This window comes from Poecile atricapillus, unplaced genomic scaffold, assembly GCF_030490865.1.
Source record: "Poecile atricapillus isolate bPoeAtr1 unplaced genomic scaffold, bPoeAtr1.hap1 scaffold_316, whole genome shotgun sequence".
Classification (NCBI taxonomy): Eukaryota; Metazoa; Chordata; class Aves; order Passeriformes; family Paridae; genus Poecile; species Poecile atricapillus.
In genome coordinates this window covers 3,360-19,117 of record NW_026709115.1, presented here as the reverse complement: position 1 = coordinate 19,117, position 15,758 = coordinate 3,360, and the positions used below count along the sequence as shown (strand labels likewise).

Sequence of the window (15,758 nt, the reverse complement as noted above, 5' to 3'; positions counted from 1 at the left end):
TCAGCAACCCCTCCCCCACACAGGGAACACTTCCGGGTTGATGGCGAACGTCACTTCCGCTTTCTGTTCCGCGCGCGCCCCCTGGCGGGCGGGAGGAGCGCGGCGCTCTGAGGGGCGGCGCGCGCATGCGCGGTGATGCGGCTCCCCCCTCCGCGCGCACCCCGGGACTATTTGACGCGGCGGAAGGGCGGATTTTGGGTTAAAAAACGGCGATTTTGGCGCCGATGGCGCGGATTTGAGGGTGAATCGCCTTCGAGGGAGATGAAGGAGGAGTTTTGAGGGTGGAAAAGGTTTTTTTTTGGTTGTTTGTTGGGAAGCGGCGGAAGGATCCGCGGGTTTGGTGTTGGAAAGGGGAGCGGGATCCCTCCGCCCCCTCAGGGCTCCGGCGCGGCCTCGGGGCCCTCAAATCCCGCCCCTCCCCCCCAAAATCCCCCCTAAAAAAACCCCAAAATCCCTCAAATTTCCCCCAAAATCCCCGCCGGGGACCCCCCCTCAACCCCCCCCCGGCCATGCTGAAACCGCTGGCGGCCCCGCCCGCCCCTCCCCCACCCCGCAAGGCCCCGGCCTCGCCCCCTCCCCCCGGCGGGGGTGGGGGAGGGGCGGGGGAGGGGGCAGGGCCGGCGGGGGGTGGGGGAGGGGCGGGGGGAGGGGGCGGCAGGTGAGTGGGGGAGGGGAAAGGGGGGGGAGGGGTCTGGGGTGGGATTTGGGGGGGGATTTTGGGGGGAAATTTGGGGGAATTTTGGGGGAGATTTTGAGGGGATTTGAGGGGAAATTTGGGGGGACTTGATGGAATTTTGAGGGAATTTTGGGGGGATTTTGGGGAGATTTGAGGGATTTTGGGGGATTTGAGGGAATTTTGGGGGGATTTGGGGGGAATTTGGGGGAGATTTTGAGGGAATTTGGGGGGGATTTGAGGGGAATTTGGGGGGACTTGATGGAATTTTGAGGGAATTTTGGGGGAATTTTGGGGGGATTCGAGGGAATTTTGGGGGATTTGAGGGAATTTTGGGGGGATTTTGGGGAGATTTGAGGGATTTTGGGGGATTTGAGGGGAATTTGGGGGGACTTGATGGAATTTTGGGGGGATTTTGGGGGAGATTTGAGGGAATTTGGGGGGATTTGAGGGAATTTTGGGGGGATTTGGGGGGGATTTGATGGAATTTTGGGGGGGATTTGAGGGAATTTTGGGGGAATTTTGGTGAAATTTGAGGGAATTTTGGGGGATTTGAGGGAATTTTGGGGGAATTTTGGGATTTGAGGGGAATTTGAGGGATTTTGAGGGAATTTGGGGGATTTGAGGGGATTTTGGGGAGATTTGAGGGGAATTTTGGGGAGATTTGAGGGAATTTTGGGGGGATTTGAGGGGAATTTGGGGAAAATTTGAGGGGACTTGAGGGATTTGGGGGGATTTTGGGGAGATTTGAGGGAATTTGGGGGATTTGAGGGAATTTTGGGGGGATTTGGGGGAAATCTGGGGGATTTGAGGAGATTTTTGGGGGGATTTGAGGAAATTTGAGGGAATTTTGGGGAGATTTGAGGGAATTTGAGGGATTTTGGGGGGATTTGGGGGGATTTGAGGAAATTTGGGGGGGTTGGGGGGGATTTTGGGGGAATTTGAGGGGATTTTGGGATCCTGGATTCCTGTGGGAGTTCCTGGCTGGGATTTTGGGGGAAATCCCCCAAATTTGGGATCCCATTTAACCCCTCCCCCAATTCCTTCACAGGCCCCACCCCACGGGAAAAGCCCCGGTAAGAAACCCCAAAAACCCCCAAAATCCACCCAAAAATCCCTAAAAATCCCCAAAAAATGCCCCCAAAAAATCCCAAAAAGTTCCTTAAAAAAAATCCCCCAAAAATCCCTAAAAATTCCCAGAAAATCCCCAAAAAGATCCCAAAAAATTCCTAAAAATTCCCTAAAAAATCCCCCCAAAATCCCTAAAAATCCCCAAAAAATCCCCAAAAATTCCCCCAAAAATCCCTAAAAATTCCCAGAAAATCCCCCAAAAAATCCCCAAAAAAGATCCCAAAAAATCCCCAAAAAATCTAAAAAAAAATCCCCAAAAATTCCCCAAAAAATCCCCACAAAAATTCCTAAAAAATCCCAAAAATCCCCAAAAAATCCCCAAAAACTTCCCTAAAAAAATCCCCAAAAAATTCCCAAAAAATCCTCAAAAAATCCCCAAAAAAGATCCCAAAAAATTCCTAAAAATTCCCCCAAAAAATCCCCAAAAAGATCCCAAAAAATCCCCAAAAAAATCTTAAAAAAAGCCCGGAAAGCCCCAAAAAGTTTCCTCAAAAATTCCTAAAAATTCTCAAAAAATCCTCAAAAATCCCCAAAAAAATCCCTAAAAATTCCCAAAAAATCCTCAAAAAATCCTCAAAAAATCCCCGAAAATCCCCCAAAAAATCCCAAAAAAATAATAAAAAAAAATCCCCCCAAAAATTCCTAAAAAATCCCAAAAATCCCCAAAAAATGTCCCAGAACCTTCCCCAAAATTCCCTTAAAAATCCCCAAAAAATCCCAAAAAGTCCCTAAAAAATCCCAAAAAATTCCCAAAAATCCCCAAAAAATCTCCCAAAAGGTTCCCCCCAAAAATCCCCAAAAATTCCCAAAAAGTCCCCAAAAATTCCTAAAAAAATCCCCCCAAAAAATCCCCAAAAATCTCCCAAAATTCCCCCAAAATTTCCCCAAAATTCCCTTAAAAATCCCCAAAAAATCCCAAAAAATTCCCCCAAAAAATCCCTAAAAAATCCCCAAAAATCCCCAAAAATCCCCAAAAAATCCCAAAAATCCCCCAAAAAATCCCAAAAATTCCCCAAAAAATCCCAAATTTTTCTCCCTCCCTCCCAACCCTCCCCCCACCCCGAATCCCCTCCCAAATTTTCCCAAATTTCCCCAAATTCTCCCCAAAATCCCCGCAGGCTTTCGAGGGCGTTTACGGCAACTGCCGGATGCTGCACGTGCTGACGGCCGGCGTGGTGAGGATTTTGGGGGGAATTTTGGGGAATTTTGGGGAATTTTGGGGGGATTTTGGGGGATTTTGGGAATTTGGGGGTGGGGAGGGTTGGAGGGAATTTTTTGGAATTTTTTTCCCGGTTTTTTTGGGGGGTTTTTGGGGGTTTTTGGGGGATTTTTGGGCCTTGGGGTCACTCAGGGGTTAAAGGTCACTCAGGGGTCACTCAGGGGTCAAAGGTCACTCAGGGGTCACTCAGGGGTTACTCAGGGGTCACTCAGGGGTCACTCAGGGGTCATTGGGGTCACTCAGGGGTCAAAGGTCACTCAGCGGTCACTCAGGGGTTACTCAGGGGTCACTCAGGGGTCAAAGGTCACTCAGGGGTCACTCAGGGGTCACTCAGGGGTCAAAGGTCACTCGGGTCACTCAGGGGTCACTCAGTGGTCACTCAGGGGTCACTCAGGGGTTACTCTCTGGTCACTCAGTGGTCATTGTGGTCACTCAGTGGTCACTCATTGGTCACTCTCTGGTCACTCAGGGTTGGTCAGTGGTCACTCAGTGGTCACTCAGTGGTCACTCAGTGGTCACTCAGGTCACTCAGTGGTCACTCACTGGTCACTCACTGGTCACTCACTGGTCAGTGGTCAGTTGGTCAGTCACTGGTCACTCACTGGTCAGTGGTCAGTTGGTCACTCACTGGTCACTCAGTGGTCTCTGTGGTCACTCAGGGTCACTCAGTGGTCACTCACTGGTCACTCACTGGTCACTCACTGGTCAGTGGTCACTCACTGGTCACTCTCTGGTCACTCTCAGGGCTCCACGGCCGAGGTTCGGGTTGGGGTCAGTGGTCAGTGGTCACTCAGGGGTCACTCAGTGGTCACTCACTGGTCACTCAGTGGTCACTCATTGGTCAGTGGTCAGTTGGTCACTCTCTGGTCACTCTCAGGGCTCCACGGCCGAGGTTCAGGTTGGGGTCAGTGGTCAGTGGTCACTCAGGATGGGTCAGTGGTCACTCAGTGGTCACTCAGGATGGGTCAGTGGTCACTCAGTGGTCAGTGGTCAGTTGGTCACTCTCTGGTCACTCTCAGGGCTCCACGGCCGAGGTTCAGGTTGGGGTCAGTGGTCAGTGGTCACTCAGGGGTCACTCAGTGGTCACTCAGGATGGGTCAGTGGTCACTCAGTGGTCACTCAGGATGGGTCAGTGGTCGCTCAGTGGTCACTGGTCAGTGGTCACTCTCTGGTCACTCTCTGGTCACTCTCAGGGCTCCACGGCCGAGGTTCGGGTTGGGGTCAGTGGTCAGTGGTCACTCAGGATGGGTCTGTGGTCACTCAGGATGGGTCAGTGGTCACTCACTGGTCAGTGGTCACTCAGTGGTCACTCTCTGGTCACTCTCAGGGCTCCACGGCCGAGGTTCGGGTTCGCAGCGGCTGCACCTTCGAGGGGATCTTCCGCACCCTCAGTGCCAAGGTCAGACACAATTAACACTAATTACCATTAATTAAGACTTAACTAGTTCCTAATTACCCTTAATTAACATTAATTAATTCCCAATTAACCATTAATTACCTCATTTTCCCCCAATTTCCCTCATTTTCCTCCCCAAATTTCCATTTTTTCCATAATTTTTTCCCCTTTTTCCCCCTTTTTTGTTCGTTTTTCCCATTTTCTGTTCATTTTTCCCATTTTCCTGTGTTTTCCCCCCATTTTCCCCCGTTTTTCCCATTTTTTGTTCGTTTTTCCCATTTTCTGTTCATTTTTCCCCTTTTCCCGGTTTTTCCCCCCATTTTCCCCCCATTTTTCCCCATTTTTCCCCATTTTTTCCCATTTTCCCCTTCATTTTCCCCATTTTCCCCCTTCATTTTCCCCATTTTTTTCCCCATTTTTCCCATTTTTCTCCATTTTCCCATTTTTTTCCCATTTTTCCCGTTTTTTCCCCCCATTTTTTCCCCGTTTTTCCTGTTCATTTTCCCATTCATTTTCCCCATTTTTTCCCCATTTTTCTCCATTTTCCCATTTTCTGTTCATTTTCCCATTAATTTTCCCCGTTTTTTCCCCATTTTTTCCCCATTTTCCCATTTTTTCCCCATTTTTCCCATTTTTCTCCAATTTTCCTGTTTTTCCCGTTTTCCCCCCATTTTTTCCCATTTTTCCCATTCATTTTCCCCATTTTCCCCATTTTTTCCCCATTTTTTCCATTTTTTTCCCCATTTTTCCCATTTTCTGTTCATTTCCCCCATTTTTCCCGTTTTCCCTGTTTTTCCCGTTTTTCCCCCCATTTTTCCCCATTTTTCCTGTTCATTTTCCCTGTTTTTTTCCCCATTTTTCCCCTTCATTTTCCCCATTTTTTCCCATTTTCCCCCCATTTTTCCCCATTTTTGCCCTTCATTTTTCCCATTTTTTCCCCATTTTTCCCCATTTTTCCCCATTTTCCCCATTTTTTCCCCATTTTTCTCATTTTCTGTTCACTTTTCCCATTTTCCCATTCATTTTCCCCATTTTTTCCCCATTTTCCCCATTTTTTCCCCATTTTCCCATTCATTTTCCCCATTTTTTCCCCATTTTTTCCCTTTTTCCCCATTTTTCCTCCCATTTTTCCCCATTTTTTTCCCTGTTTTTTCCCCATTTTCCCATTCATTTTCCCCATTTTTTCCCCATTTTTTCCCCATTTTTTCCCCATTTTTCCCCATTTTTTTCCCATTTTTTCCCATTTTCACATTAATTTTCCCCGTTTTTTCCCCATTTTCTTTTCATTTTTCCCATTTTCTGTTCATTTTTCCTATTTTTCCCCATTTTTCCCGTTTTTTTCCCATTTTCCCATTAATTTTCCCCATTTTTTCCCCATTTTTCCCATTTTCTGTTCATTTTTCTGTTCATTTTTCTGTCCATTTTTCCCGTTTTCCCCGTTTTTCCCCATTTTCTGTCCATTTTTCCCCATTTTCCCCATTTTTCCCGTTTTCCCCGTTTTTCGCCCCAGTTTGAGCTGGCTCTGGACGCCGTTCACCGCCGCCCCTCCCCCGCCCCCGCGCCCCTCCCCCCCCGGCGCGAGGAGATCGTGGACACCATGGTGTTCCGCCCGCCCGACGTCGTCCTGCTCCGCGTCAGGAACGTCGACTTGGCCTTCAGTTCCAAAGGTCAGAGTTTTGGGGTGAAATCTCGGGATTTTGGGAAAAAATTCCAGGATTTTTGGCGAAAATTTGGATTTTTTATGAATTTTTTTTGGATTTTTTTGGGATTTTTTTGGGTTTTTTTGTGGTTTTTTAGAGGTAAATTCAGAGGTTTGGGAACGTTTCTTTGGGGTTTTGGGTTGAAATTCCTGGATTTTGGGTCAAAATCCCGGCATTTTGGGCAAAAATCCCGTAATTTTTGTCAAAAAATTGGAATTTTTGATGATTTTTTTTAGGCATTTTTGTGGGTTTTTTGTGATTTTGTACAGGGAGATTTTGAGGTTTGGGAATGTTTCTTTGGGATTTTGGGATGGAATTCCCAGACTTTGGGTTGAAATCCTGAGATTTTGGGTCAAAATCTTGGGATTTTGGGCAAAAATCGTGAAATTTTTGGCGAAAAAATGGAATTTTTACGGATTTTTTTTGGGGTTTTTTGTGGGTTTTTTGTGACTTTTTACAGGGAAATTTTGGGGTTCGGAATCATTTCCTTGGGGTTTTGTATTGAGTTCCTGGATATTGGGTCAAAATCCCCAAATTTTGGGTCAAAATCCCGAGATTTTGAGAAAAAAAATCCCAGAAATTTTGGCAAAAATTTGGATTTTTTTTTGATTTTTTTTTGATTTTTTTGGGATTTTTTGGGCATTTTTTTGGGGGATTTTTGGGGTCGTTTCCGCCCGCCCGACGTCGTCCTGCTCCGCATCAGGAACGTCGACTTGGCCTTTTCTTCCAAAGGTACCTGGGTTTGGGTCGAAATCCTGGGATTTTGGGAAAAAACCCCAAATTTTTTGGTGAAAAAACGGAATTTTTACAGATTTTTTTGGATTTTTTTGGATTTTTTTTTTTATTTTTTTGGGATTTTTTTGGGGTTTTTGTGGCTTTTTACAAGGAAATGTTGGGGTTTGGGAACGTTTCTTTGGGGTTTTGGGTTGAAATTCCTGGATTTTGGGTCAAAATCCCAGGATTTTGGGAAAAAATCCCGGAATTTTAGGAGAAAAATTGGATTTTTTACGGATTTTTTTTGGGGACTTTTTGGGGATTTTTTTGGGGATTTTTAGAGGGAAGTTTTGGGGTTTGGAATCGTTTCCTTGGGGTTTTGTATTGAGTTCCTGGATTTTGGGTCAAAATCCCAAGATTTTGGGTCCAAAAAACCCAAAATTTTTGGTGAAAATTTGGAGTTTTTGGGGATTTTTTTGGATTTTTTTGGGATTTTTTTTGGGGGATTTTTGGGGTCGTTTCCGCCCGCCCGACGTCGTCCTGCTCCGCGTCAGGAACGTCGACTTGGCCTTCAGTTCCAAAGGTACCCGGGTTTGGGGTGAAATCCCGGGATTTTGGGAAAAAATCCCGGAGTTTTTATCAAAAAATCGGAATTTTTACGAATTTTTTTGGGATTTTTTTGGATTTTTTTGGGATTTTTTTTGATTTTTTTTGTTTTTTTTGTGGTTTTCTACAAGGGAATGTTGGGGTTTGGGAACGTGTCTTTGGGTTTTGGGTTGAAATCCTGAAATTTTGGGTCAAAATCCCAAGATTTTGGGCAAAAATCCTGAAATTTTTGGCAAAAAAATTGAATTTTTACGGATTTTTTTTGGGATTTTTTGTGGGTTTTTTGTGACTTTTTACAGGGAAATTTTGGGGTTCGGAATCATTTCCTTGGGGTTTTGTATTGAGTTCCTGGATATTGGGTCAAAATCCCCAAATTTTGGGTCAAAATCCCGAGATTTTGAGAAAAAAAATCCCAGAAATTTTGGCGAAAATTTGGATTTTTTTGGATTTTTTTTGGATTTTTTTGGGATTTTTTTTGGATTTTTTGGGGGATTTTTTGGGGTCGTTTCCGGCCGCCCGACGTCGTCCTGCTCCGCGTCAGGAACGTCGACCTGGCCTTCAGTTCCAAAGGTGGGGATTTTGGGTCGAAATCCCGGGATTTTGGGAAAAAATCCCGAAATTTTTGGTGAAAATTTGGATTTTTTACGGATTTTTTTTGGATTTTTTTGGATTTTTTTGGGATTTTTTTGGGATTATTTTGGGATTTTACAAGGAAATGTTGGGGTTTGGGAACGTTTATTTGGGGTTTTGGGTTGAAATACCAAGATTTTGGGTTAAATTTCCAAGATTTTGGGAAAAAAATCCCGAAATTTTTGGGGAAAATTTGGATTTTTTATGGATTTTTTTGGGGATTTTTTGGGGATTTTGGTGATTTTTTTACAGGGAAGTTTTGGGGTTTGGGAGCTTTTCATGGGGATTTTGGGTTGAAATCCCAAGATTTTGGGTTGAAATCCTGAAATTTTGGGTCAAAATTCCGGGATTTTGGGAAAAAACGTCCCAGAATTTTTGGTGAAAAAATGGAATTTTTTACGGATTTTTTTGGGATTTCTTGGGGTCCTCCTCCGCGTCAGGAAAATTCCCAAAATTCCTCAAAATTCCCCCAAAAGTTCCCCAAAATTCCCCGAAAAATTCTCAAAATTCCCCCAAATTCCCCCAAAAATTCCCAAAATTCACCCAAAAATTCCCCAAATTTCCCCAAAATTCCACCCAAAAATTCCCAAAATACACCCAAAATTCCCCAAAAATTCCCAAAATTCCCCCCAAAATTCCCAAAATTCCACCAAAATTCCCCAAAATTCCCCAAAATTCTTCAAAAATTCCCCCAAAACTGACCCAAAATTTCTCCCAAAAATTCTCAAAAATTCCCCCAAAATTCCCCAAAATTCACCCCAAAAATTCCCCAAAAAATTCTCAAAATTCACCCAAAAGTCCCCAAAATTCCCCAAAATTCACCCAAAAATCCCCAAAATTTTACAAAATTCCCCCAAATTCCCCCAAAAATTCCCAAAATTCACCCAAAATTCCACCCCAAAATTCACCCAAAATTCCCCAAAATGCACCCAAAATTCACCCAAAAATTCCTCAAAATTCCCAGAAAAATCCACCCAAAATTCCCCCAAAAACCTCCAAAAATCCCCAAAATTTTTCAAAATTTCATCAAATTCCACCCAAAATTCCCCAAAATTCCCCAAAAAATTCCCAAAATTCACCGAAAATTCGACCCAAAAAACCCCAGAATTCCCCCAAAATTCACAAAATCCCCCAAAATTCACCCAAAAATTCCCCAAAATTCCCCAAAATTCACCCAAAAATTCCCCAAAAATTCCCCCAAAATTCACCCAAAATTCACCCCAAAATTCGCAAAATCCCCCAAAATTCACCCAAAAATTCCCAGAATTCCCCAAAAATTCACAAAATTTCCCCAAAATCCCCCAAAATTCCCCCAAAATCCACCCAAAAATTCCCAAAAATCCCCGAAATTTTTCAAAAATTCCCCAAAATTTCTCCAAAATTCACCCAGAAATTCCCAAAATTCCCCCAAAATTCCCAAAATTCCCCAAAAATTCCCCAAAAATTCCCCCAAAAATTCCCCCAAAATTCCCTCAAAATTCCCCAAAATTCCCCCAAAATTCACCCCAAAATTCACCAAAAATTCACCCAAAATTCACCCAAAATTTCCCAAAATTCACGAAAAAATCATCAAAAATTCACCCAAAATTGACCCAAAATTCCTCCCAAAAATTCTCAAAAATTCCCCAAAATTTCTCCAAAATTCACCCAAAAATTCCCCAAAAAATTCTCAAAATTCACCCAAAAATCCTCAAAATTCCCCAAAATTCTGCCCAAAAATCCCCCAAAATTCACCCAAAAGTTCCCCAAAATTCCCCCAAAAATTCCCCAAATTTCCCCAAAATTCCCCAAAAATTCCCAAAATTCCCCCCAAAATTCCACCCAAAATTCACCCAAAATCCACCCAAAAATTCCCACAAAATTCCCCCAAAAATCTCCAAAAATCCCCAAAATTTTTCAAAATTTAACCAAATTCCACCCAAAATTCCCCAAAATTCTCCCAAAAAATTCCCCAAATTCACCAAAAATTCCACCCAAAAATCCCCAAAATTCCCCCAAAATTCACCTAAAAATTCATCCAAAATTCACCCAAAAAATTCACCCAAAATTCATCAAAATTCACCCAAAAATACACCCAAAATTCATCAAAATTCACCCAAAATTCACCCAAAAATTCCCCAAAATTTCCCAAAATTCCCCCCAAAATTCCCCCAAAAATCTGCAAAATTTTTCAAAAATTCCCCCAAAATTCACCCAAAAATCCCCCAAAGTTTCCAAAATTCCCCCAAAATTCCCAAAATCCCCCAAAATTCACCCAAAAATTCCCCAAAATTCCCAGAATTCCCCAAAATTCTCAAAATTCCGAGAATTCTGGGATTTTTCCGGAACTTTCCGTGCGTTTCCAGAGCGCTTCACGGACGCGGCGATCGCCGGGCGGCTGCGGCTGAACGGGAATTCCGGGAGAAGGTTCTGGAACGTTGGGAGGGCGGCGACGGCGGCGGCGGCGACGACTGCGAGCTGGAGGCGGATCTGGTACCCCGGAATTTAACCAAAATCACCCAAAATTCACCCCAAATCAACCAAAATCGGCCAAAATTGACCCAAAATCACCCCAAATTCACCCCAAAATCAACCAAAATCGCCAAAATTGACCCAAAATCACCCAAAAGCTGCCCAAATTCACCCAAAATCACCCAAAATTCAACCAAAATCAACCAAAATCGGCCAAATTGACCCAAAATCACCCAAAATGACCCAAAATCACCCCAAATTCACCCAAAATCACCCAAATTCACCTAAAAATCGCCCAAAATCACCCAAAATCACCCCAAAATAGCCCAAAATTCACCCCAAATCACCCAAAATCACCCACCAAAATCACCCAAAATCTGCCCAAATTCACCCAAAATCACCCGAGATTCACCCAAAATCACCCAAATTACACAAAATCACCCCCAATTCACCCGAAATCTGCCCAAATTCACCCAAAATCACCCCAAATTCACCCAAAATAGCCCAAATCACCCCAAAATCACCCCAAAATCACCCAAATTTACTCAAAATCTGCCCAGAGTAACCCAAAATCACCTGAAATTCACACCAAAATCTCCCAAAATCACCCAAAATCCACCCAAAATCGCCTAAAATTGACTCAAAGTCACCCGAAATCACCCCGAAATTCACCCCAAAATCACCCCAAATTCAGCCAAAATCTGCCCACATTCACCCAACATAGCCCAAAATCACCCAAAATCCACCCAAAATCACCCAAAATTGACCCAAAATCACCCAGATTTACTCAAAATCACCCCAAATTCACCCCAAATAGCCCAAAATTCACCCAAAATCAACCAAAATTGCCCAAAATCACCCCAAAATCACCCAAATTCACCTACAATAGCCCAAATCACCCTAAAATCACCCAAAATCTGCCCAAATTCACCCCCAAAATCACCCGAAATCACCCCAAAATCACCCAAATTTACTCAAAATCACCCAAAATTCACCCCAAAATCAACCAAATCAACCAAAATTCACCCAAAATCACCCCAAATTCACCCAAAATCACTCAAAATTCACCTGAATAACCTAAAATCACCTAAAATAACCCAAAATTCACCCAAAATCTGCCCAAATTCACCCAAAATCACCCAAACTTCATCAATCACCCAAATTTACCCAAAATCACCCAAAATCACCCAAATCACCCAAAATCCACCCAAATCTGCCCAATTCACCCCAAAATCACCCAAAATTCATCAAAATTCTCCTAAAATTTATCCAAATTTCACTAAATTTAGCCAAATTCACCCAAAATTCATCAAAAATTCACCCAAAATTCACCCAAAATTCACCCCAAAATCACCCGAAATTCACCCAAAATTCACCCAATTAAATTCCCAATAAATCCCCAATAAATCCTCAATAAATCCCCATAAAATTCCCAGAAAATTCCCAATAAATTCCCAATAAATCCCCAATAAATCCCTAATAAATCCCTAATAAATTCCTAATAAATCCTTAATTAATCCCTAATAAATCCCCAATAAATCCCAATAAATCCCCAAAAAATTCCCAATAAATCCCCAATAAATTCCAATGAATTCCCCTAAAATTCCTAATAAATTCTCATAAAATTTGAAATAAATTCCCAATAAATCCCTAATAAATCCCAAATAAATCCCCATTAATTCCCCATAAAATTCCCAAAAAATCCCTAATAAATCCTGAATAAATCCCCAACAAATCCCCATAAAATTCCCAATAAATCCCCAATAAATTCCCATTAGTTCCCAATAAATCCCCATAGAATCCCCAATAAATCCCCAGAAAATTCCCAATAAATCCCCAATAAATCCCCAATAAATCCCCAATAAATTCTCAATAAATCCCCATAAAATTCCCAGTAAATTCCCCATACATTTCCAGTAAATCCCCAATAAATCCCTAATAAATTTCTAATAAATCCCTAATAAATCCTTAATAAATCCCTAATAAATCCCCATAAAATTCCCAAAAATTCCCAATAAATCCCCAATAAATCCCCAATAAATTCCCAATAATCCCCATAAAAATTCTAAATAAATTCCCAATAAATCCCAATAAATTCCCAATAAATCCCTAATAAATTTCTAATAAATCCCTAATAAACCTTAATAAGTCCCTAGTAAATCCCCATAAAATTCCCAAAAAATTCCTAATAAATCCTGAATAAATCCCAAAAAAATCCCCAATAAATCCCCATAAAATCCTCATAAAATTCCCAATAAATCCCCAATAAATTTCCAATAAATTCCCATAAAGTTCCTAATAAATCCCCATAAAATTCGAAATAAATTCCCAATAAATCCTAATAAATCCCAAATAAATCCCCATTAAGTTCCCATAAATTCCCAAAAAATTCCTAATCAATCCCCAACAAATCCCATAAAATTCCCAATAAATCCCCAATAAATCCCCAATCAATTCTCAATAAATCCCCATAAAATTCCCAATAAATCCAATAAATTCCCAATAAATCCCCAATAAATTCCCAATAAATCTCCAATAAATCCCAAATAAATCCCCATTAAATCCCATAAAATTCCCAATAATTCCCATTAAATTCCCAATAAATTCCCAATAAATCCCTAATAAATTCCTAATAAATCTCCAATAAATCCCAAATAAATCCCATTAAATTCCCATAAATTCCCAAAAAATCCCCATAAATCCTGAATAAATCCCCAATAAATTTCCAATAAATTCCCAATAAATCCCATAAAATTCCCAGAAATTCCCAATAAATTCCCAATAAATCCCCATAAATCCCTAATAAATCCCTAATAAATTCCTAATAAATCCTTAATTAATCCCTAATAAATCCCCATAAATCCCAAAAATTCCCAATAAATCCCCAATAAATTTCCAATGAATTCCCCTAAAATTCCTAATAATTCTCATAAAATTTGAAATAAATTCCCAATAAATCCATAAATCCAAATAAATCCCATTAATTCCCCAATCAAAATTCCCAATAAATCCCTAATAAATACGAATAAATCCCCTAACAAATCCCCAATAAATTCACTATATTCCAATAAATCCCATAAAATTCCAATAAATCCCATAAAATCCAATAAATCTCAATAAATCCATAAATCCAATAAATTCCCATAATTAATCATAATCCCTAATAAATCCCAATAAATCATTAAATCCCATAAATCCCATAATTCCAATCAGCCCCATAAATCCTGGACAATCAAAATCCCATCAAATCCCGTGGAATTCCCATGAAGTCCACCGAATTCCGTGGAATTCCGTCACGGATCAAGATGTTCGGTTCAACGAGGAGAATTCCGGTTCAAGAGGAAATTACGTCAAGGCACCTCGATCAGCCTGCGCTTCGAGAGGTTTGGGAATTCTGGGAATTCTGGGAATGCTGGGGAATTTTGGGGAATTTTTTGGGAATTTTTTGGGAATTTTTTGGATTTTTTTTGGATTTTGATTTTTGGAATTTTTTTTTGGATTTTTTTGGGGATTTTGGTTTGGGATTTTTGTTGGGATTTTTTTGGGGGATTTTGGGAGTTTTGGGATTTTTGGGATTTTTGGGATTTTTGTTGGGATTTTTTGGGATTTTTGGGGTTTTTTGGGTGGGATTTTTTGGGGGATTTTGTTTGGGGTTTTTTTTGTATTTTTTGGGGATTTTTTGGGGGTTTTTTGGGAGCTTTTTTTTGGATTTTTTTGGGGTTTTGTGGGGTCTTTTTGGGAATGGTTTGGGAATTTTTTGGGAGTTGTTTGGGATTTTTTGGGATTTTTTTTTGGATTTTTTTCGGATTTTTTTGGAATTTTTTGGATTTTTTTATTTTTTGGGGGGTTTTGTGGGGATTTTTTGAGGAATTTTTGGATTTTGGGGATTTTTGGGATTTTTGGGATTTTTTTGGATTTTTTTGTGGATTTTTTTGGAGATTTTTTTTGGATTTTTTTGGATTTTTTTTGGAATTTTTTTGGGATTTTTTTGGGATTTTGGGGGTTGGGAGGATTTGGGGAGGTTTTTTGGGAATGTTTTGGAATTTTTGGGATTTTTGGGGATTTTTGGGGATTTTTGGGATTGGGGATTTTTTGGGGATTTTTTGGGATTTGTGGGATTTTTGTTGGGAATTGTTTTGGTATTTTTTTTTGGATTTTTTGGAGATTTATTGGGGGATTTTTTTGGGGTTTTTGGGGGATTTTGGGGAGGATTTTTTGGGGAGTGGGATGGTTTTGGGATTTTTTGGGAATTTTGGGGATTTTTTGGGAATTTTTGGGGATTTTTTTGGAATTTTGTTGGGATGTTTTGGGTATTTTTTGTTGTTATTTTTTGGGGTTTTGTGGGGTTTTTTTTGGATTTTTTGGGTTTTTGGGGGTTTTGGGTTATTTTTGGGGGATTTTGGTTTTGGGATTTTGGTTTTTTGGGATTTTTGGGGGATTTTTTTGGGATTTTTTTGGGATTTTTTGGGATTTGGATTTTTTGATTGTTTGGGGTTTGTGGGGGGATTTTGGGGAGGTTTTGTGGGATTTACTTTTTGGGGATTTTTGGGATTTTTTGGGGAGTTTGGGGATTTTTTGGGATTTTTGGGGATTTTTTGGAATTTTTTTGGATTTTTTGGGGTTTTGTTGGATTTGGTTGGGGAGTTTGTTTGTATTGTTTTTTGGGGGGTTTTTTGGGGGTCTTTGTTGGGAATTTTTGGGAATGTTTGGGAATTTTTGGGTTTGTTTGGGATTGTTTGGGGGATTTGGTGTGGGGGTGTGTTTGGGGGTTTTGTGTGGTTTGGGGGGATGTTTGGGGATTTTTTGGGGGAGGATGTTGGGATTTGGGGTGGGATTTTTTTGGGGCATTTTTGGGGTTTTTTAGGGGAGATTTTTTGGGCCATTTTGGTGCCGATTTTGGGATTTTTCGGTGTCATTTTTGGTCCTTTTTTGGGCCATTTTGGTGCCAGTTTTGGGCCATTTTGGTGCCATTTTTGGGCCATTTTGGGTCCATTTTTGGGTCATTTTTGGGTTTTTTGGTACCATTTTTGGGTTATTTTAGGTCCGTTTCTGGGTTATTTTGAGTTGGTTTTTTGGGCCATTTTGGGCCATTTTGGTGCCAATTTTTGGGTTTTTTGGGTCCATTTTTGAGCCGTTTTGGGTCCATTTTTTGAGATTTTCTGGTGTTGATTTTTGGACCATTTTGGGTTCATTTTTGGGCCATTTTGGGTCCGTTTTTGGTGCGGTTCTGGGTCCGTA

At 41.2% G+C, this 15,758-nt stretch overlaps 1 protein-coding gene across 1 annotated transcript; it reads left to right on the top strand.

Annotated features, from left to right (window-relative positions):
* Nucleotides 1-413: 413 nt before the first annotated feature.
* On the top strand, nucleotides 414-10,593 carry LOC131574432 (ataxin-2-like protein). The gene is made up of 6 exons (XM_058828901.1): nucleotides 414-658; nucleotides 1,725-1,749; nucleotides 2,923-2,979; nucleotides 4,351-4,422; nucleotides 5,930-6,086; nucleotides 10,415-10,593. Exons 1-6 carry the CDS (start codon nucleotides 510-512, stop codon nucleotides 10,555-10,557), a joined length of 603 nt encoding a protein of 200 aa, XP_058684884.1. The 5' UTR covers nucleotides 414-509; the 3' UTR covers nucleotides 10,558-10,593.
* The last annotated feature ends 5,165 nt before the right edge of the window (nucleotides 10,594-15,758 follow it).

Excerpts from the sequence above, each read along its gene's own strand:
- LOC131574432 (XM_058828901.1), top strand. The coding sequence starts at position 510 with ATGCTGAAACCGCTGGCGGCCCCGCCCGCCCCTCCCCCACCCCGCAAG. Across the intron at positions 659-1,724 it reads GCGGGGGGAGGGGGCGGCAG|GCCCCACCCCACGGGAAAAG; the intron begins GTGAGTGGGGGA and ends ATTCCTTCACAG. Across the intron at positions 2,980-4,350 it reads ACGTGCTGACGGCCGGCGTG|GGCTCCACGGCCGAGGTTCG; the intron begins GTGAGGATTTTG and ends GGTCACTCTCAG.